Source organism: Barbatula barbatula, assembly GCF_947034865.1.
Source record: "Barbatula barbatula genome assembly, chromosome: 5".
NCBI lineage: Eukaryota > Metazoa > Chordata > Actinopteri > Cypriniformes > Nemacheilidae > Barbatula > Barbatula barbatula.
In genome coordinates, this window is record NC_136769.1 from 12462697 (window position 1) to 12479107 (window position 16411).

Below are 16411 nucleotides of genomic sequence, written 5' to 3' on the forward strand. Positions count from 1 at the left end.
ACGCAGATGGAAATAAGGATTTGTGTACTTTTGTATTAAGAGCTATTCTCCTGTTTATTTTAATTAGACCTGTCAAGTTAAAACACAACCAACCGTTTAGCATAGCTGCACTGTGTGTCTTGTACCTTTTATGAATTCAGACAGTGTTATAATGTCAAGAAAGTGCCATTACTTTGCCTGCTTGTCTGTTATTTTTGCTTATTTCTTAACTAGTGTATCACATGTTATGGACTGGTTGCAAGATTGTTCATAATTAATTTTTTATTAATGCCTTATAGGGCATTGGGCAAGATGCACAGAAATTATTATTCATGTTTGGGTCTGGCTACCCGTGGAAGGAGTGAAAAAGGACAGTTGTATGCGCTGTTGAAGGATGAACTTGTCGAGGCAAGTCCATGGATGAGTATACTTTTGGTCATGCACGAGGAAGGTGGTTGGGTTAATTTAGCTCAACGACACTACGAGGTATTAGAGAGAACCAAAATTACAAAAACTGCCTATCTAGGTTTCAATTTAGTGTTTTAAGACTTTAAGCATGAAAATACCACAAAAGAGTCTTCCGCCCAAATTGTGAGTATTTGAAATATTTATAATTTAGGCCGGACTTGACTTATCTTACCTAACCTGACAATGATAAATAAGGTTAAAGGCGATAAGAAAAAAGAACACCTCGTTAAAAGAATAGTATCTAAAATAATTAATAAGCAAACAGATTTCTTTACATCTGCACAGGTACCATGACAGTTTAAAATGTTTATGGTACATTTATCATTTTTCTTCCCATTCCAATTGATTTGTGATTAGAATGTTAAACTTGATTCAGCATGACTATTTACTGGACAGCACAGAGACAAAATGGGACAGTTTGCATCTCATGAGACTCTTTATGAAATCCTATAAGAAGTTATGTCAATCCCCTAAAAGGTTTAAGCGCTAACAAACAATACAAGACTACAGATGAATATAAAAATTAAGGAACAAAAGAAACCGTGGTCATCGAATCATGTTTAGTTTTAAAATACACTGGAGAATCATAGTCATAAAATAGATGGTTCACAAATACATTTGCAAAGTAGACCACAAACAAGTTCTCACAAGTAAAATTTTTTTGGTTCTTTATGAAACACAGCCAGTCCACATTTTCTTATGAGTTTTTTTCTTTTCAGAACAACAAAAAGTTACATATCTGCAATTTGGATGGGGCCTGTTTCACAATGTAAATTATTACACATCTTACAGCTCTCTTTGCAGCTCTAAACACCTAAAACAACCGTAGATGGATTTATTACATGACAAGTGTGTGGCTTTATCTCACAGACGAATGGTTGGGTGATTGACCCTCTATTCTGATCTAAGAACAGTTGACTGCTTTCTGTAAACCTGCCCTTAATTGTCCCATCTACTTTTCTTACGTTTTGGGGGATCAGGAATTGCAAAGCTGTCTTTGTGAGGTCTATCTGTTGCATCTCTGTCTGACCGTCCCTCTCTGTCCCTATGACCTCCTTCTCCATTTCGACTATCGCCATGACGATCTCTGTGACTATCACTATGACGATCCCTTTCCCCGTAACGATCACGGTCCCCACTGTGCCTGTCCCCACGATAATGACTATCCCCATGACGACCCCTGTCGTCAGCATTCCTATCGCTACGGTGCCCCTCTCTGGAAGAGCTGGAGTAAGAGTCTGATACAGAGCTCAAGGAGCCGGCGCTACTGAATCCACTCATCTTGGTGCCCGAGCTGAGGGCAGGGGGTGGCTGCATAGAGGAAAATGAAGAAGATGATGAAGGCGAGGAGGCCATGTGGGGTCTATCAGGCCCCTCGGGTGCTCCTGAAGGCAAAGAACTCAGGCTTCCTGCACTGGTCCACCCAGAGGAGCTGCTGGACTTTGTGGTGAGTTTGGGAGGTACACCAGATGCTGCCACAAAGTGATTTTTGTACTGAGCCTAAGAAAGCATAGAAAGTCCATGGGTAAAGTCAAATATCTATGTTGTTTTAAGTGTGATTTCGTATTATTTTTTGCCCCAAAATACTCTTTGAACAGTTTAATTGCAGTTTGTTAGAGTTTAAAGCTGGTACCTGAAATGCTTGCTTCAGGGAAGACATGCGGTCTCCCATTGCTCCAGTGGAGGGCTTGTAAGCTTCATAGTTACCAAGAGCACCACCACCACCACTACCACCACTGCGTTCCTATTTCGAAAGTAACACAAAAGGACAAAAACATGGCTAAATGTTAAATGATAAAACATTTTATACACAAATTCACATAATAACTCAAGTGAACTTACACTGGTATCAGACCCAAGGCCAGGTCTCTCTCTGTACCCGAGACCACCACCTCCGATGTTTAGCTTCTTTCCTTTCCCTCCCTTAAAGCGGGATTTTCTGAACCATGGACTCTATAAAAGTGTAAATGCAAAGTTTATATAGTATGCATAATGAAAAAAAATCAATGAAACATTTTTTTTGGAAAGATTTATACTACACATATTTAATACCTGCATTGCCAGATCCAGCAGCTCCTTTGAAACACTCTGGTTGGCTCCCTCCAGATTGCGCACCAGGTCACCAGCAAATGAAGTGTCTTTGTTGGTGAGCAGAGTGTAGGCCACACCCTTCTCCCCCGCACGACCTGTTCTACCTATGCGATGTGTGTGTGTGTCGATGTCCCGTGACACATCATAGTTTACAACAGTACGGATAGACGGGATATCCAAACCTCGAGCTGAGAAACAGAAAATGTGTTAAATCATTCTTCATTCAAGGAAGTGATAGAAAAAACAAAGATCAAACAGAGGTAAATGAACAAACACAAAATAAATATCAAACTAACCAGCTACATCAGTAGCTACCAAGACAGGTAGGCTCTTCTTCTTGAAGTCTGCTATGACCTTGTTCCTCTCGCTCTGATCCATGTCTCCATGGAGCAGCCCCAGACTGTAACCTTCCTGCGTCAAATTTGTAGCCAGCTCAACACAGTTGGCCTTTTTAGTGACAAAAATCAGCACAGAGCCAGCAGAGGTAAACTCCACCACCCTGCGTGTCAGCCATCCCCATTTCTCCTGCCCAGTCTGTAGAACCTCCACGATCTGAGTAACATCTTCATTAGCCTGGAATGATGGAGAGAAAAGGTAAAGCAGAATGATTAAGATGTGCACAAGCTCTTTTAAATACTTCTGTATAAGAAATGAAGACAGCACCTCTCCAATGTCTCCTTGCACAACACGGATCGGGTCGACCAAAATATCTCGTGCCAGCTTTTCAATCTTTTTTCGAAATGTTGCACTGAATAACAGCGCTGCAAAAGAACAGAAATCATTATATGAAGACTTAGGTTCCAAAATGAGATAACTATTTTTTTAAATCCAAAATTCATGTTTTTTTTATTGTGCAGTCCAAGTAATATCAATCAAACTGCAGTTGGTCTGTTTTGATTTGAGCCATAATACCTAAAACAAATACAGCTAACTACACAATAAAAACATGTTAAAATAATAAGAAACATGATTTTTGACATTATCTCAATTTGGAACCAAAATTACTGTAAGGGATGCGGTGAGGTGCATTCAAGGATCACATTTTATATAAACATAAGACTTACTCTGTCTATCAGGTCTGACATGGCTGGCGATGGATCGCACTTGATATTCTGTAAAACATCACAGATTTACATTTATGCATTTGGCAGATGCTTTTTTCCAAAGCGACTTACAGTGCATTATACTATACATTTGTTTCAAAGTATGTGCAATCCTTGGGATTGAACCCACGACCTCTGTGTTGCTAGCGCCATGCTCTAACCACTGTGCTACAGGAAAGCAGATGATTTGTAAATAACATTGGGACATCATAACGGACCAAAAATCTATAGGAAAACTAATTACAAAATTGGCTGAGCATTTATTAAGATATAAAAATGTAAATCCATAAAATGTTTAAGTAATACCAAACCCCATGTCGAACATCCGATCAGCTTCATCAAATACCAGGTAGGTGACTCGCTGCAGAGATGTAGCCTTCTTCTTCACATGATCTATTAGACGACCCTGTGAGGGTGAGTAGAAAGGTTTACTAAAATCACACACAAATAAAATGCACCTCTTTAGCCTTACGCACTTGCACAAATATGGAGGAAAACCACAATCACAAAATAATACTTCCCAGATGAAAGATCTTTAATGTATTGCATATTAAAAGATAGCGTGTTCTTACCGGGGTACAGACAACAATTTCAGCTCCTTCCTGTAGAGCTTTGGCTTGCTCCCACATGCTGCCTCCTCCATACACTGCCACTGAGCGGAGGCCATAGACCTTCCCAAAGCGCTTGCATTCAGAATGGATCTGAAACATATAGACAAGCATTACAATTTATCTCTATTAATTGCCAAAATTACTTCGTTAATGAAAGCAAGCCTATTTTTATATAGTGTAAAATAAGTATTCTTCATTTTCCTCTCTGACCTGTTGACAAAGCTCTCTAGTGGGGCAAACAACGACAGCAATGGGTCCCTCTCCCTGTTCCAACTCCTTCTGGTCCATGATGTGCACCAGCATTGGCCAAATGAAAGCTGCAGTTTTTCCACTGCCAGTTTTGGCAATGCCAATCATGTCTCTGCCACTCAAAGCTATAGGAACCCCCTAGAAAACAACACAGTTTATAAACAAATTACATTCCAAATGACTATTTAAATGTTTTGAAGTCATAAATGAAAAACGTCTGAGTTCTGTGTTTGGAAGGGACTGCTGGCTCACCTGGCACTGAATGGGTGTGGGTTTTGTGTACTCTGATTTACGGATCTGGCTCATAAGCTGCTCATCAAAACCAAAGTGGGCAAAACTAGTAGATGGTTTAGGTGGAGCTGCCCCTGACACCTGTTAATCATGAATTTGGGTTGGCTTAAAAGAAAGAGAATGATAATATTTGAAAGTATATCTATATGGCACCATCAACCTTCAGGTTCAGCTTCTGCCTGAGTTCCACCACTCCAGTCCCAGTCAGGCTGCTGAGTTCCTCATGCTCAATATAGAAGTTTTTCTCAAACGGAGGATAGTCAATCTACATGCAAAACAATGTTACTGTTAATCAGAATAAGTGGATTCATCATTTTCATGTATAACACATAAAGTGCTCAATCATTTAGAGGAGTCAATGTAAGAACCAGTAAAGCAGTAAGAGTACCTCAGAATGGTCTATAGGGGGCAGGGGAAGGATAATCTTTTTAGTAATAGGAGCAATTGGGTTTCCATCGCTATCATACTCCATGTCTTCCTCTTCTTCTTCTTGGGTAAGCCCAGCTGTTGGGTTCTCTGCCATATAACGAAAATATGCTTCCTGCAAACAACACAAATCCTTGATTTAGATCATGACCGAATAGGGTGGCTAATCAAAAGGACACCTACAAACAATAGTGAAGTGCAAAGCAGGATTATATTATTTCATATGTTATAATACAACACATGAAAGAAGAAACTAAATATAAATTAAAAAAATAAAATGATGTGGAAATGCAAAATGATGATACTTTGACACTAGTGACACCATATTCATAAATAGGCACAGATCTCTGTTTAAGTAACTTTAGCCATTTTAAGAATATAGAAAATGAATAATATACTTCGATTCTGCTGTGAAAACATATATAATGAAGTATTTTTTTATATAAAAACAAGGCAGACTCTTTATTGCATGTCTCCCTCCCAAGAAGCAAATTAACTGGACCAGCCTGTAAACTGATGTAGAACTATATAGACTAAAATAGAAGAGTGGTGCACAGTGATTCCTGTGGCAGAGATATGAAGTAGTAACTTCGGGAGGGTCACTCACTTGGTCATCTTCCTCTTCTATGTCATCCCGTATACCCCTGGAAAAAACAAGCGGAGAAACAAAACTTCCCTGCGACTCGCTCAATCACCCAAGGAAACCCATAATAAACCCTCTTCTATCCCATTCTTTCATCTATAAATATTATCCGGTTAAACCCAAAACAAGATGTGCTCTGTGGCAGAATCTTACTTGGCATTTTTCTCTTTTTCCTTCTCTTCAAGTTTCTTCATGTCCTTTGCTGCTTGGTCCTGTGACAAGACAATTATGAATAATAAAACAGAAGGAAAAGACCATGCTGATTTTAAAGAGGATAATTTCCCCTCTCACCTCCACCTCAGCCATAAAGGCATCAAGAGGATCATCGTCACTGTCCGAACCTCCTCCACCTCCCCCAGACTGGAACTGCTTCCTTGTTGGAGAGTTTTCAGCGGGTATATATGGGAGATCTGCGCTGCTTGACTCCTCATCATCATCCTCGAAATATCTATGGCGATAAAAACATTTCAGTATTAAATGCAACTGGCTCTTTAGCAAGATACGTAACAAGCATGCAATGCAAAGTAATATTGTTTTTTTACATTGTGGCACTTACGCATTCTCCTCGTCGAAATTTGCTCGTTTTGATCCTATTTTGTAAAATGACGAAAGCTGTTGATTCTTGCCATATGCACTCGAGGGTCCCGAGCCGAATGCGACGTGGGCCTTCTGGGGCAGAGGAGGTTCCTCTTTCTTCCCAGTCGCAAGAGCGAATCCTCCGAAGCCAAAGCCTCGCTTGCCACTCGGACCCCCCTTGTTCCAGTTCATGGCTGGTGAGCTATCAAACAAAGGGGTTACAAATAAACTGTAAAGGCACAACCCGTATTGCCACCGCAGCGAGATTATCGTGTTTTGTTGTATTTCTCGTCGCTTGATAACTAACAAACAAGTTCTTTTGCTTGTAAATAGTTCTCAAGCTTTGCGTTACACTGCGCTGATAGCTAACGTTAGCCCTGTAGAGGCCCGGATGTGTTTATGCTCACGTTATGCTTCCAGTACTCCCAAAAGCATTATTGGATTATACAGTTGGTTACGTTTTATTTACCTGTCACAGATACGGTGAAAATATCAATCTTCTGAAGTGGGTGGACACCTTATTTATCCACCGCGTATTTACTTCAGGCTATCTCGTACGCTTCTCAGTTCTTGCGTTTTACGTCATTTACAACGGACGGGTTTTGCACTCGCTTAAATGTATGCGACGCGTTATGTGTAGAACGTATGTGCCCATTGGACCAATGGGTGGACACGAATCCGAGGAGTCGGCCAATCACTCAATAGAAACACAACGCGGGCCAGCCTACTGCGAGGAGAAGGAATACGTTAGATTCTACAGCGTCAAGAGGTGCTGAAGATTTCGAGATTTATATAAGTAACGTTAACGCAAGTTAGTAGCAGAGGGTAAGTTTAACGATTCGTACTTCCGTACTATTCATGCAAGTGAACCGGATCTTTGAGATTTTTTCTTTACTACAGAGAAGCAGCATACATCTAGCTAACTTGGCTAACTAAAATATACCGCTGAATATTTGACTAAGTCTGTAAGCCTGCATTCCAATTTAATTAGCAGTATTTACTTTAGAAAATGGTAGTAAAACTCTTCGAAACTATAGTGTTTTTTGACCGTTTGTTGTTAATATTTAAAGGAATACTTCTCCCAAAAAAGAAAATTCTGTCATGAATTACTAACCCCCCCACCCACACACACATTTGTTCCATTTCATTTATTAATTTGGCAGACACTTTTATCCAAAGCGATTTACAAATGACGTAAACAATGGAAGCAATTGGGACAACATAAGGACTAGGAAAAAGCACAAGTGCAATAAAACTGTCCCATATAGCCTACCACAGTATACAGAGATAAGTTGTTGTTTTTGTTGTTGTTTCAAACCTGTAAACATTCCTTTGTTCTGTTGACAACAAAGAGAGATATTTGGAAAAATGTAAGAAACTAACATTTCTGTGACTTCCTTGACCACCATATTGACTAAATAGTCAAAGGAAGTCAAAGGTGCCCAAGAAAAGTACTTGAATGCTTTCCTAAATTCTGCAAAATGTCTCATTTTATGTTCAACAGAACAAAAAATTTAATATGCAATAATTGTATCAATGATGCCCCAGAAAGGTAATTTGCTAACATTTTTCCAATTATCTTTATTTGTGTGTTCATCAGAACAAAGCATTTTATAGAGGTTTTGAAAGAACATGATGGTTAGTAAATGATGACAGTATTGAAAATATTTTCATTTTTGGGTGGATTATCCCTTAAAATCTACTACAGTATTTACTAAAGTTCATTAATTTACTGTAGTTAATACCGCAGAAAACTAAAGTATACGTTAACAAAGTACTATAATATTCTACACAGCATATAACAGTTGACTATGATAACTAAGTACTACTACATAAATCATATTTCTCTTACTGAACCTATTATGTAAAAAACTAAATGTTTGAAAATGTATTTCAAGAAGTAATGTTACAAATCATATTTTTATTACATTTTTCTTGTCTTGCAGTTTATACCTTTGCTGTGTTTTAAAAGTATTGCTACCCTGTCATCAACTTCAGGATCCATGTCTTTTTTGGTGCGTAAACCTGAATAAAAACCATTCCATTCAATTCTGATCTATTGTATTGTGGTATTTAAAGTGTTTTGGAGTCACCATCCTGATATAAAGGAAAAATTATGTCACAAAAAAAGCTTATGAAAACTTTTTTGTCTTTCTTAGCGTTGGGTGTCAGAGAAACTCAGTGTGGAAAGCCTGAGGGATCTGGATTTATTTGGAGGTGAGTTTATTTGTCCAGCATCACATGTGGCTGTGCTTCTAGTATCTTTTTTGGAAAACCCCACCTGCCTGAGCTTATTTCACTACAGCCAGTGTGAATTTGAAGGGGAGTCCTACAAACTCAAGATCACAATCAATTCATTAACAAGTACAATTGGCAAATTTTTGGACATTGATCCCCCTCATAAGTATGCAGGCCCATAGCAAATGAAGATCATCTGCAGGTTGCACCATGATCAAAAGCAAGAAAAACATTTTCAAAAGCAAAATATGGCTCGCAGTCAAGTTTTCTGCTCACTGTGTATGTTGCTTGTGCTCAAAAGCTTATCCAATGGTTTTGTAAAATTGTGTGACTTTAATATTGTAAAGCGCTGTGAATCTCTGTTAAAAATGTTCTTCTCTTAAAAGTTCTCCTTCATAATTTCGTCTCTGTCATTGATGACTAGTGATTGTGCTAACATCAGATTCTGTGTGTCTTTGACTTTTTTAATGGTGATACATTTGTATGTACTGAATAGGCGGCTGTGATCTCGTGTTATTGCTAGGTGTTAACAAATTGCTAGTCACTGCAATCTGACAGATTATTTTTCAAGGTGGCCTGTTCTTTAAAGTAGCTATAAGAGTTAAGCATGCGTTCTGTGTAATATGTATCAGTAATAATAGATGAACAGTAAAGGTTGAGTGTGAGATTTTACTTACACTAACTTTCTTAGCGAGAAACCGTAGATTATTAAATTATTTTTATAGCATTAAACTTTTTGGTGTCTGTGTTTGGTTAGATCTGTCTTCAGTTTATATTTTACCTTAATGTTTTGTGTGATGAAGAGTAAATAAACTAGGTTGTAGTGGTACAGGCAGCAGTAACTGGATGTCTATGTAATATCTATGTAAATATGAAGTAGTGAGCTGAATTAAAAGTTCAGCTTTCGCTGATTTAGTTTGCATCATTTTAATTCTATGTGGCTTTTAAATTCGGCTGAATTACCAGTGATTTGATTCTACCAACCAACTGATGTACTATAATCTAGTTAGGCAGTGATTGTTTTTTGACATTGCTGCTAAGTTGCTTTCAGTCATTTTGCTGTTGTCCCATCACTGCTCTGTTCATGCATGTTGCTTCATGTCTGCTGTGAAGACACACATCTGTTTGCTTTTGGCTGCTGTCTGTGTTTTCCTGTGGGATTGCGTAAAAAAGGGTTGATGAGCAAGACAATGTTGCATTGCATCTTCAAATATTGCATAAAGAAGAATGCACATTTTAGTATGTTGATTTCTATTGGGGTTTATCCTTTATGATAATGTAAAAAATCAGGAAATAGTATGATGATCACTACTGGGATATATATTTTATTTATATGTGGTCTACATTATATAATACATTGATTTAACATCAATTGATTTAACTGATAATCTGTTTGTCATGTTATGTTTATAGGGCTTTCCTTGCATCTTAAACAATCAACAATTTGAGAATTGTAGTTCGATAAAATAACGTGTTCTTTCAGTTCTACATGTCTTTTAAAGTTACCTTTAAAATGAAATATGTGATTTAATTACACAACAAATTTACAGATTGAAAATAAGCCTGTTTGAGAAAATGTTCCTATGAGGTGTCTTCAAAATTGTCAAACCTATTTTAAAGGCAGACTGTTTGTTTGTATGTGTGTCTTTTGCGTCATTTACACGGTTTCTCTACACCAGAGCAAATTCAGGCAAGCCCTCTAAGGAAAGTAAGTGTGGTAAATCTGAAAGCTTTTCCATCCGCCTGTTTGTGTGGACGTGCGACAGTTGAGCATGTGAGATGGCGTGTGTGCTCAAGTAAATGTTACAGATGTCAGATTAATTGTGTGTTTGTACTCATGTGCTCAGATAAATACATCCCTCTGTGATCCTGTGTTTGCGTGCATGGACTCATCGTGCTGTGACACTCATTTCTCCACTCCTAGCCAGATATCAAACGTGTGGGTCGAGAGAGGGAAAAGAACATGTGAGCATCATGAAAACTAGGTTGAGAGTAGTTTATTATTTCTTTTAGGAGAGTTTGCAAAGCCAAAAAGAAGTAAAAGCCTGTAAGTCAATATGACCTTTCAAGTATGATTTCTAAACTTTCCCTCATCAACTAGCCCTAAGAAGTATCTACATATTTACAATAGTCACAAAGACATCAGTAGTGATAGTGATAGTCTCACTGGTCACCTGAGCATGTAAAGATGTTGATTGTGTTCTGGAATACATAGGCTGATCCCATCAATGCCTGGCCTTGCTGCACTGTTCACTGAAGGGGATAGGTCATCCAAACAGGAATATTCAATATTCTTTTGTCATTCCAAACCTGTATGACTTTAAGATGAAGATATTTTGAAGAATGTTGTTAACCAAACAACATCTGCTCATATTGACTTCCAAACCACTGAAACATTTCTCAAAATAGCAGCAGAAAGTCCTACAAGTTAGGAATAACATGAGGGTGGATGAATGATGCACAAATATTCCTTTTTGGACAAACTGTCCCTTTAAATAGTCCTGTAAACACTCCAGAGGGCATAAAATAGTTAGTTTGATTAATTACCATAGATTTGTAAGATCTCCAAAGACAGATATTGCTAGATGTGTTGCTAGATGTGAATCATAGACAACTCTCGTGAGAGTACAATCACTTTTTATGACATTGTGTATATCTATTATTAAACGCAATAGAGTTACACAGAAGTATACTTCGTGCTTCTAACATGCTTTTGCTAAATCGACAAGTTTTGTGACGCAACCCATGCTGCATTTTTCATTCTTTTTGTCTTGTACCAAGTTTCATATACTGAATGTTAATTGAGTAAAAATGAGCTCTTGACAGTCAGAAAAGCTTTGCAAGGGCTGGGATTTCTTAGCATATGCACAGTAAAATCCCTTTCCCTCTTCAAAACCAGCTGTTGGTTTGTGCTGTTGGTCTGTCAACAGTGATATCAGTATGTGTCTGTGATTGTATGTGTTATGTATGGACAATGTTTTTTCTAATACACTGAAACTGGTAGCCAGTTTTGAATTGGCATTCGTAGTATATCTGTTAGACATCAGATCTTCAAATAATGTGATGCATTTGAAAAAAGACTAACCGGCACTGATGTTTGTTCACACACTCAGATCTTGTCAAAGGTTAATGCTGTCACATTGAAAAACACTGTTTCTGTTTCCGTATTGTGTCATTTAAACGTCCAACCACACTGTTGTATGCACACAGTGGTCCCTAAACGTTTTTGGACACTTAAGACATACATAAGAAGATGTAATTACATTAGAAACTAAATGTTAAAGGGGCACCTGCTTACTAAATATAGCTTCAGCATTTCTTAGAGATCTCTTTCTTGGCTATTTTGGAGTAATTTAGGGGAAGTATGTTTAAAATTTGCATGTATGTTTTGCTTTAATTTAAAAAGTATATAATGTGAAAAACACTTGAACAAAAAAAGTTGATATTTTTTTTTCTAATGCAATGACATTTATTCATTTTAAGTAAGACTTAGGCTTCCAAATACCAGACTCACAAATGCACTTGTCAGGGTTCATCTGACCACAACATCATAATTCAAATAGATTGTCCTTCAGTGTGTTAAAAAGGATTTGATTGTGCTGAATGGGTAATGCAAATGTTCTAGGACCAGGTCAGTTTGCAGGTGTATTTATTTAACCTCGACAGTACTGTAGAGGATGTGAGTAAAGAAAGTAAAGTTGCTCTGTAAGCATTTCTGTGGTCTGCATTGTGTTGGCATCCTTGACTAATGATTTCATTCTTTGGCTCAGGCCCATGAGGACAGCCAGGAGTCTTTGAACCCTCTTCCACACAGGGACACCATGGAAAGCTTTTTACCAGACAACAGCGCTTATGAGCTGCTTACTGTCATAGGTGAGTTCCAAGCTGACCAATCATTAAAACGAAGGTTTTCTACAACCCCATGATAAATATATTTTACCATATAGAAAAAAACGCTGTGTCTAAATGTACATTTGTCTGCATGTGTAGGTCGGGGTTTGGAGGACTTGATGACAGTTAACCTGGCCAGGTATAAACCTACAGGTGGGCATGTGGCCATCCGACGCATTGACCTGGACTCCTGTACCAATGATATGGTGAATTACTTACAGGTCTGTAGATTAGTTCTGTTTTCACAATCCTCCGATGTTTCTTAGGATTTATTTTTATTTTTTATATTTATATATTTCTTTACTATCATACTTAAATTATAACAGAATATAAGAAATAAATAAGTTGAGAACACGTTTATTTTTAAAGGGTGAACTCCATGTCTCAAAGCTGTTCCACCACCCTTGCATCCTCCCATGTAAGAGCGTCTTCATTGCTGAGAATGAACTGTGGGTGATCACACCCTTCATGGCCTACGGTTAGTCGAGTAATAAAGTCTGAACTCAGTACACACTATGTCCAATAAAGCAAAAATGACTTATTATTTATTTGAATTTCTCCCTATCTTGTCTATCAGGATCAGCACGAGACTTGATCAGCACACATTTTGCTGATGGCTTGAGTGAGCAGACAATTGCTTACATACTGCTGGGTGTTTTGAGAGCACTGGGGTATATACATCAGATGGGCTATGTTCACCGGTGAGGAATACTCATAAGTACATTTTAGAAATATGTTCCATACTAGGAAAAAAATCTGCATAAATGTCTTTGTAGTGGGGTTCACGTCTGAAATGAGGAAGAGGACGAGGGTTGCGAGTCCGACAACGGGGTTTTATTAAATGAAACAAAAAGCAACACACTCTGGGTGGTCAACAGAAAATTACTGGGTGGCGAATTCTCCCGCACACCACGAAGAGTCTCCACACTTGTAGCATGCCAGCTCGGTTCCCGTGCTCAGTCCGCGGCTCTCTCAACACCCGTCTGTCGGCCTGCTCCTTTTATTGGTCTCCGCGCCCTTACTGGAATTGGATACAGGTGTTGATAGTTTGCACATGCTCCATTTACTCACCGCTTGTCTCCCGGCTCTCTCTCCTGCCGCAGACCTCGCTAAACCACGCCCCCCTCGCCACAGTCTTTGTTAAAAAGAAGATAAAGAATGCAGGAAAGCGAACAGTTCTGTGGCACCATTGACTACCATTGTCCTTTTTCCTACTTTAGTAGTCAATGGTGGCCAAGATCTGTTTGGTTGCAAGTATTCTTACAAATATCTTTCTCTGTATAGTGGAACAAATTATACAAATTTGGAACAGCTAGAGGGTGAGTAAATGATGACAGAATAAAAATGTCCTTTAATTGTTATAATAAATTTCCTCTAAACTTCCCTGTAGCTCAGTGGTTATAGCATGGCGCTAGCAACGCCAAGATCATGGGTTTGATCCCAGGGATCAAACTCCCAAGTTAACCACGCCTACTTATTTACATTCCATGGGGTTCACACCAAACGAAAACAATCGCGTTCCACACTCTTTATTACTCGCAGGACAAGGTATTTAGGTATTTATTTTCACATGAGTGCCCCAATCTGACAAATATTTTCATCCTTCGCGGATGACGCGATTGACGTGCGTTCAATTGTCACCCAATTCACATCATTCGCACATCCTGCCACAAGTTTGCGTCTATACATGTCTTTGCATTGACCTTGTATGTAATTTACTTGCGTAAAGCGCTTAATTCGCGCCAGGTGTGAACCCAGTGTTACGGTTTACATTTTATTCGCCCAGCAATGTTAGTCGCTTTGGATTAAAGTGTCTGCCAAATGCGTAAATGTCAAATGTTTGTTATTTTGTGTGTTTATAGAAGTGTGAAGTCAAGCCATATCCTGATTTCAGCAGATGGACAGGTGTATCTCTCTGGTCTGAGAAGTATTTTCAGCTTGATCCGTCATGGTCAGAAAGCACGTGTTGTCCATGATTTCCCTCAGTACAGTGTTAAAGTATTACCGTGGCTCAGTCCTGAGGTTCTGCAGCAGGTATGATTTATACTTTAAACATCATCACACCTCTGGATTAAGGTTTTTAGTTCCATTTCTGATTATGTTTTTATTCTCATACATGCAACAGAATCTTCAAGGATATGACTCCCGCTCAGACATTTACAGTTTGGGAATCACCGCTTGTGAGCTGGCAAACGGACACGTGCCTTTTAAAGACATGCCTGCAACTCAGGTAAGGCAAGCGCTTGCTTTTTATTTTCTCCCTCATGTTATGTTGTTCATACTCGCTCATCGACCTTCTGTCTGTGTTAGATGTTGTTAGAAAAATTAAACGGTACAGTCCCCTGCCTGCTGGACACCACCACCATACCCCCTGAAGAGCTTAGCATGAAGCCATCTCGCTCCGGGGCCGACTCTGGGATCTGCGAGGGTCCCAGCACTGGTGGAGCTCGCCACACCAACGGAGAACCTTCGTCCTCCTCTGGGGGAAACCCCTACAGCCGGACCTTCAGTTCACATTTTCATGCCTTTGTGGAACTCTGCCTGCAGAGAGACCCTGAAAAAAGGTACCGAGAAAACAACTTGTGCTTCGTAAAGGTTTCAAACAAAATGGGGATGATTTAATGTTTATCTTTGGAAAACTATATTTTGTTTTACCACAGACCTTCTGCCAGCACTCTGATAGGTCATTCATTCTTCAAACAGGTGAGTTTTAACACCTTTTGGGCAAGTGTCTGACATAACTGCTCACTTTAAATAGAAAGTATCAACACATGCATTGTATGTGACATTTCAGATAAAGCGCAGACCATCTGAGGCGCTTCCTGATCTCCTGCGTCCAGTTTCTCCAATGAGCAGCCTGGAGTGCATCCAAACTCTGGATTCCCCCACTGGATTGGCCAGTTTGGACTCTGACCTCAGCCAGCTGGATATTGATGATTGGGACTTCTGAGATTTGAATGCATTAAAGGACTTGATGGGAAGGGCTTACTCGCTATAGTATTCTTAAAGGAAGTATAAGATAAAAGTGCACCGATTTTAAGGATTTTTTTTCAGGGGGGAGAAAGGGAAGGCTTGTGCTAATGTGAATGTGGTCTGTTTGTTATACATAGACTATTTTCAAAGAAGCCACAAAGGACTCTGGATTATGTATTCTTGTCTTTGTGATTTGTGTATATCACTGGAGCTAGGAGAAACTATTTCCTACAGAGGAATGAAAGCCAGCAGTTACTATAGCATTACTAATGCATTCAGATTGAAAGATGCATGAATTGAAGTTGAAAGCCTGAGGCATGCACTCCTCACTCATGCCTACATTTTAGCTATTCATTCAGTCATGCCATGTAAACCACGAAGGAAAATGTTCAATTAAGTCTAAAGATGGCACTGTCTGGTCTTTTTGGAGAAGGAAACCATGTAGTTGTTTTAAAGGGGTGTTCGAGAAATCCATCAAGAGCAATGACTATGAGGAACAACACTGAATAGTAAAACCATCAGAAAACTGAATTTGTTTGACTGACAGAAGACTGACTTTGACCCTATGGTGCAGTTGGCCATTTACAAGTATCAATTCTGTTGTATTTTTGCTGAGATTTATTTCTGTTCTTGGCATGTGTTACAAAAAGTAGTACTTCAGTGTACCGTTCTGTATATTAAGACAATTTTTCAATTGGTCATATGAAATAAATTGTAATTGTACAAATGTCAGCACTTGTCACTCCTTTATAAGACCTTTAAATGTTGTTACATTGCAGTCGTTTCTAAACATGGGTTTTGTCCAATATGACTTTTACTACAAAATATACAGTTTAGTTCATAGAGATAGCAATTTTTTTAGATTTAGGAAT

At 38.8% G+C, this 16411-nt stretch overlaps 2 protein-coding genes across 4 annotated transcripts; one reads left to right on the plus strand and one right to left on the minus strand.

Moving 5' to 3' along the window:
- Positions 1-993: 993 nt before the first annotated feature.
- On the minus strand, positions 994-7075 carry ddx42 (DEAD (Asp-Glu-Ala-Asp) box helicase 42). 2 transcript variants are annotated; one of them, XM_079457308.1, is made up of 18 exons: positions 6907-7075; positions 6418-6639; positions 6153-6309; positions 6015-6073; positions 5826-5862; positions 5181-5333; positions 4953-5057; positions 4754-4873; positions 4463-4639; positions 4214-4342; positions 3948-4047; positions 3603-3650; positions 3202-3299; positions 2835-3111; positions 2500-2726; positions 2290-2400; positions 2081-2191; positions 994-1947 (listed from the first exon to the last, which is right to left on the minus strand). In XM_079457308.1, the coding sequence occupies exons 2-18, from the start codon at positions 6627-6629 to the stop codon at positions 1387-1389; spliced, it is 2682 nt and encodes an 893-aa protein (XP_079313434.1). In that variant the 5' UTR covers positions 6630-6639; positions 6907-7075; the 3' UTR covers positions 994-1386. The 2 variants fall into 2 exon arrangements, with proteins under 2 accessions (XP_079313434.1, XP_079313435.1); XM_079457309.1 differs by lacking the exon at positions 5826-5862 and having other exon boundaries at positions 6907-7000.
- A 73-nt stretch (positions 7076-7148) lies between these two features.
- On the plus strand, positions 7149-16280 carry strada (STE20 related adaptor alpha). Of its 2 annotated transcripts, XM_079457311.1 has the most exons (12): positions 7149-7262; positions 8384-8452; positions 8597-8686; positions 12446-12548; positions 12666-12787; positions 12936-13044; positions 13144-13267; positions 14429-14600; positions 14692-14796; positions 14877-15130; positions 15227-15269; positions 15361-16280. In XM_079457311.1, the coding sequence occupies exons 2-12, from the start codon at positions 8441-8443 to the stop codon at positions 15514-15516; spliced, it is 1290 nt and encodes a 429-aa protein (XP_079313437.1). In that variant the 5' UTR covers positions 7149-7262; positions 8384-8440; the 3' UTR covers positions 15517-16280. The 2 variants fall into 2 exon arrangements, with proteins under 2 accessions (XP_079313437.1, XP_079313436.1); XM_079457310.1 differs by lacking the exon at positions 7149-7262 and having other exon boundaries at positions 8396-8452; positions 8597-8654.
- The last annotated feature ends 131 nt before the right edge of the window (positions 16281-16411 follow it).

Excerpts from the sequence above, each read along its gene's own strand:
- ddx42 (XM_079457308.1), bottom strand. The coding sequence starts at position 6,629 with ATGAACTGGAACAAGGGGGGTCCGAGTGGCAAGCGAGGCTTTGGCTTC. Across the intron at positions 5,863-6,014 it reads GAAAAAGAGAAAAATGCCAA|GGGTATACGGGATGACATAG; the intron begins GTAAGATTCTGC and ends TGTTTTTTCCAG. Across the intron at positions 3,300-3,602 it reads TGTCAGACCTGATAGACAGA|CGCTGTTATTCAGTGCAACA; the intron begins GTAAGTCTTATG and ends GTTCTTTTGCAG.
- strada (XM_079457311.1), top strand. Across the intron at positions 13,045-13,143 it reads CACACCCTTCATGGCCTACG|GATCAGCACGAGACTTGATC; the intron begins GTTAGTCGAGTA and ends CTTGTCTATCAG. Across the intron at positions 14,601-14,691 it reads GTCCTGAGGTTCTGCAGCAG|AATCTTCAAGGATATGACTC; the intron begins GTATGATTTATA and ends TACATGCAACAG.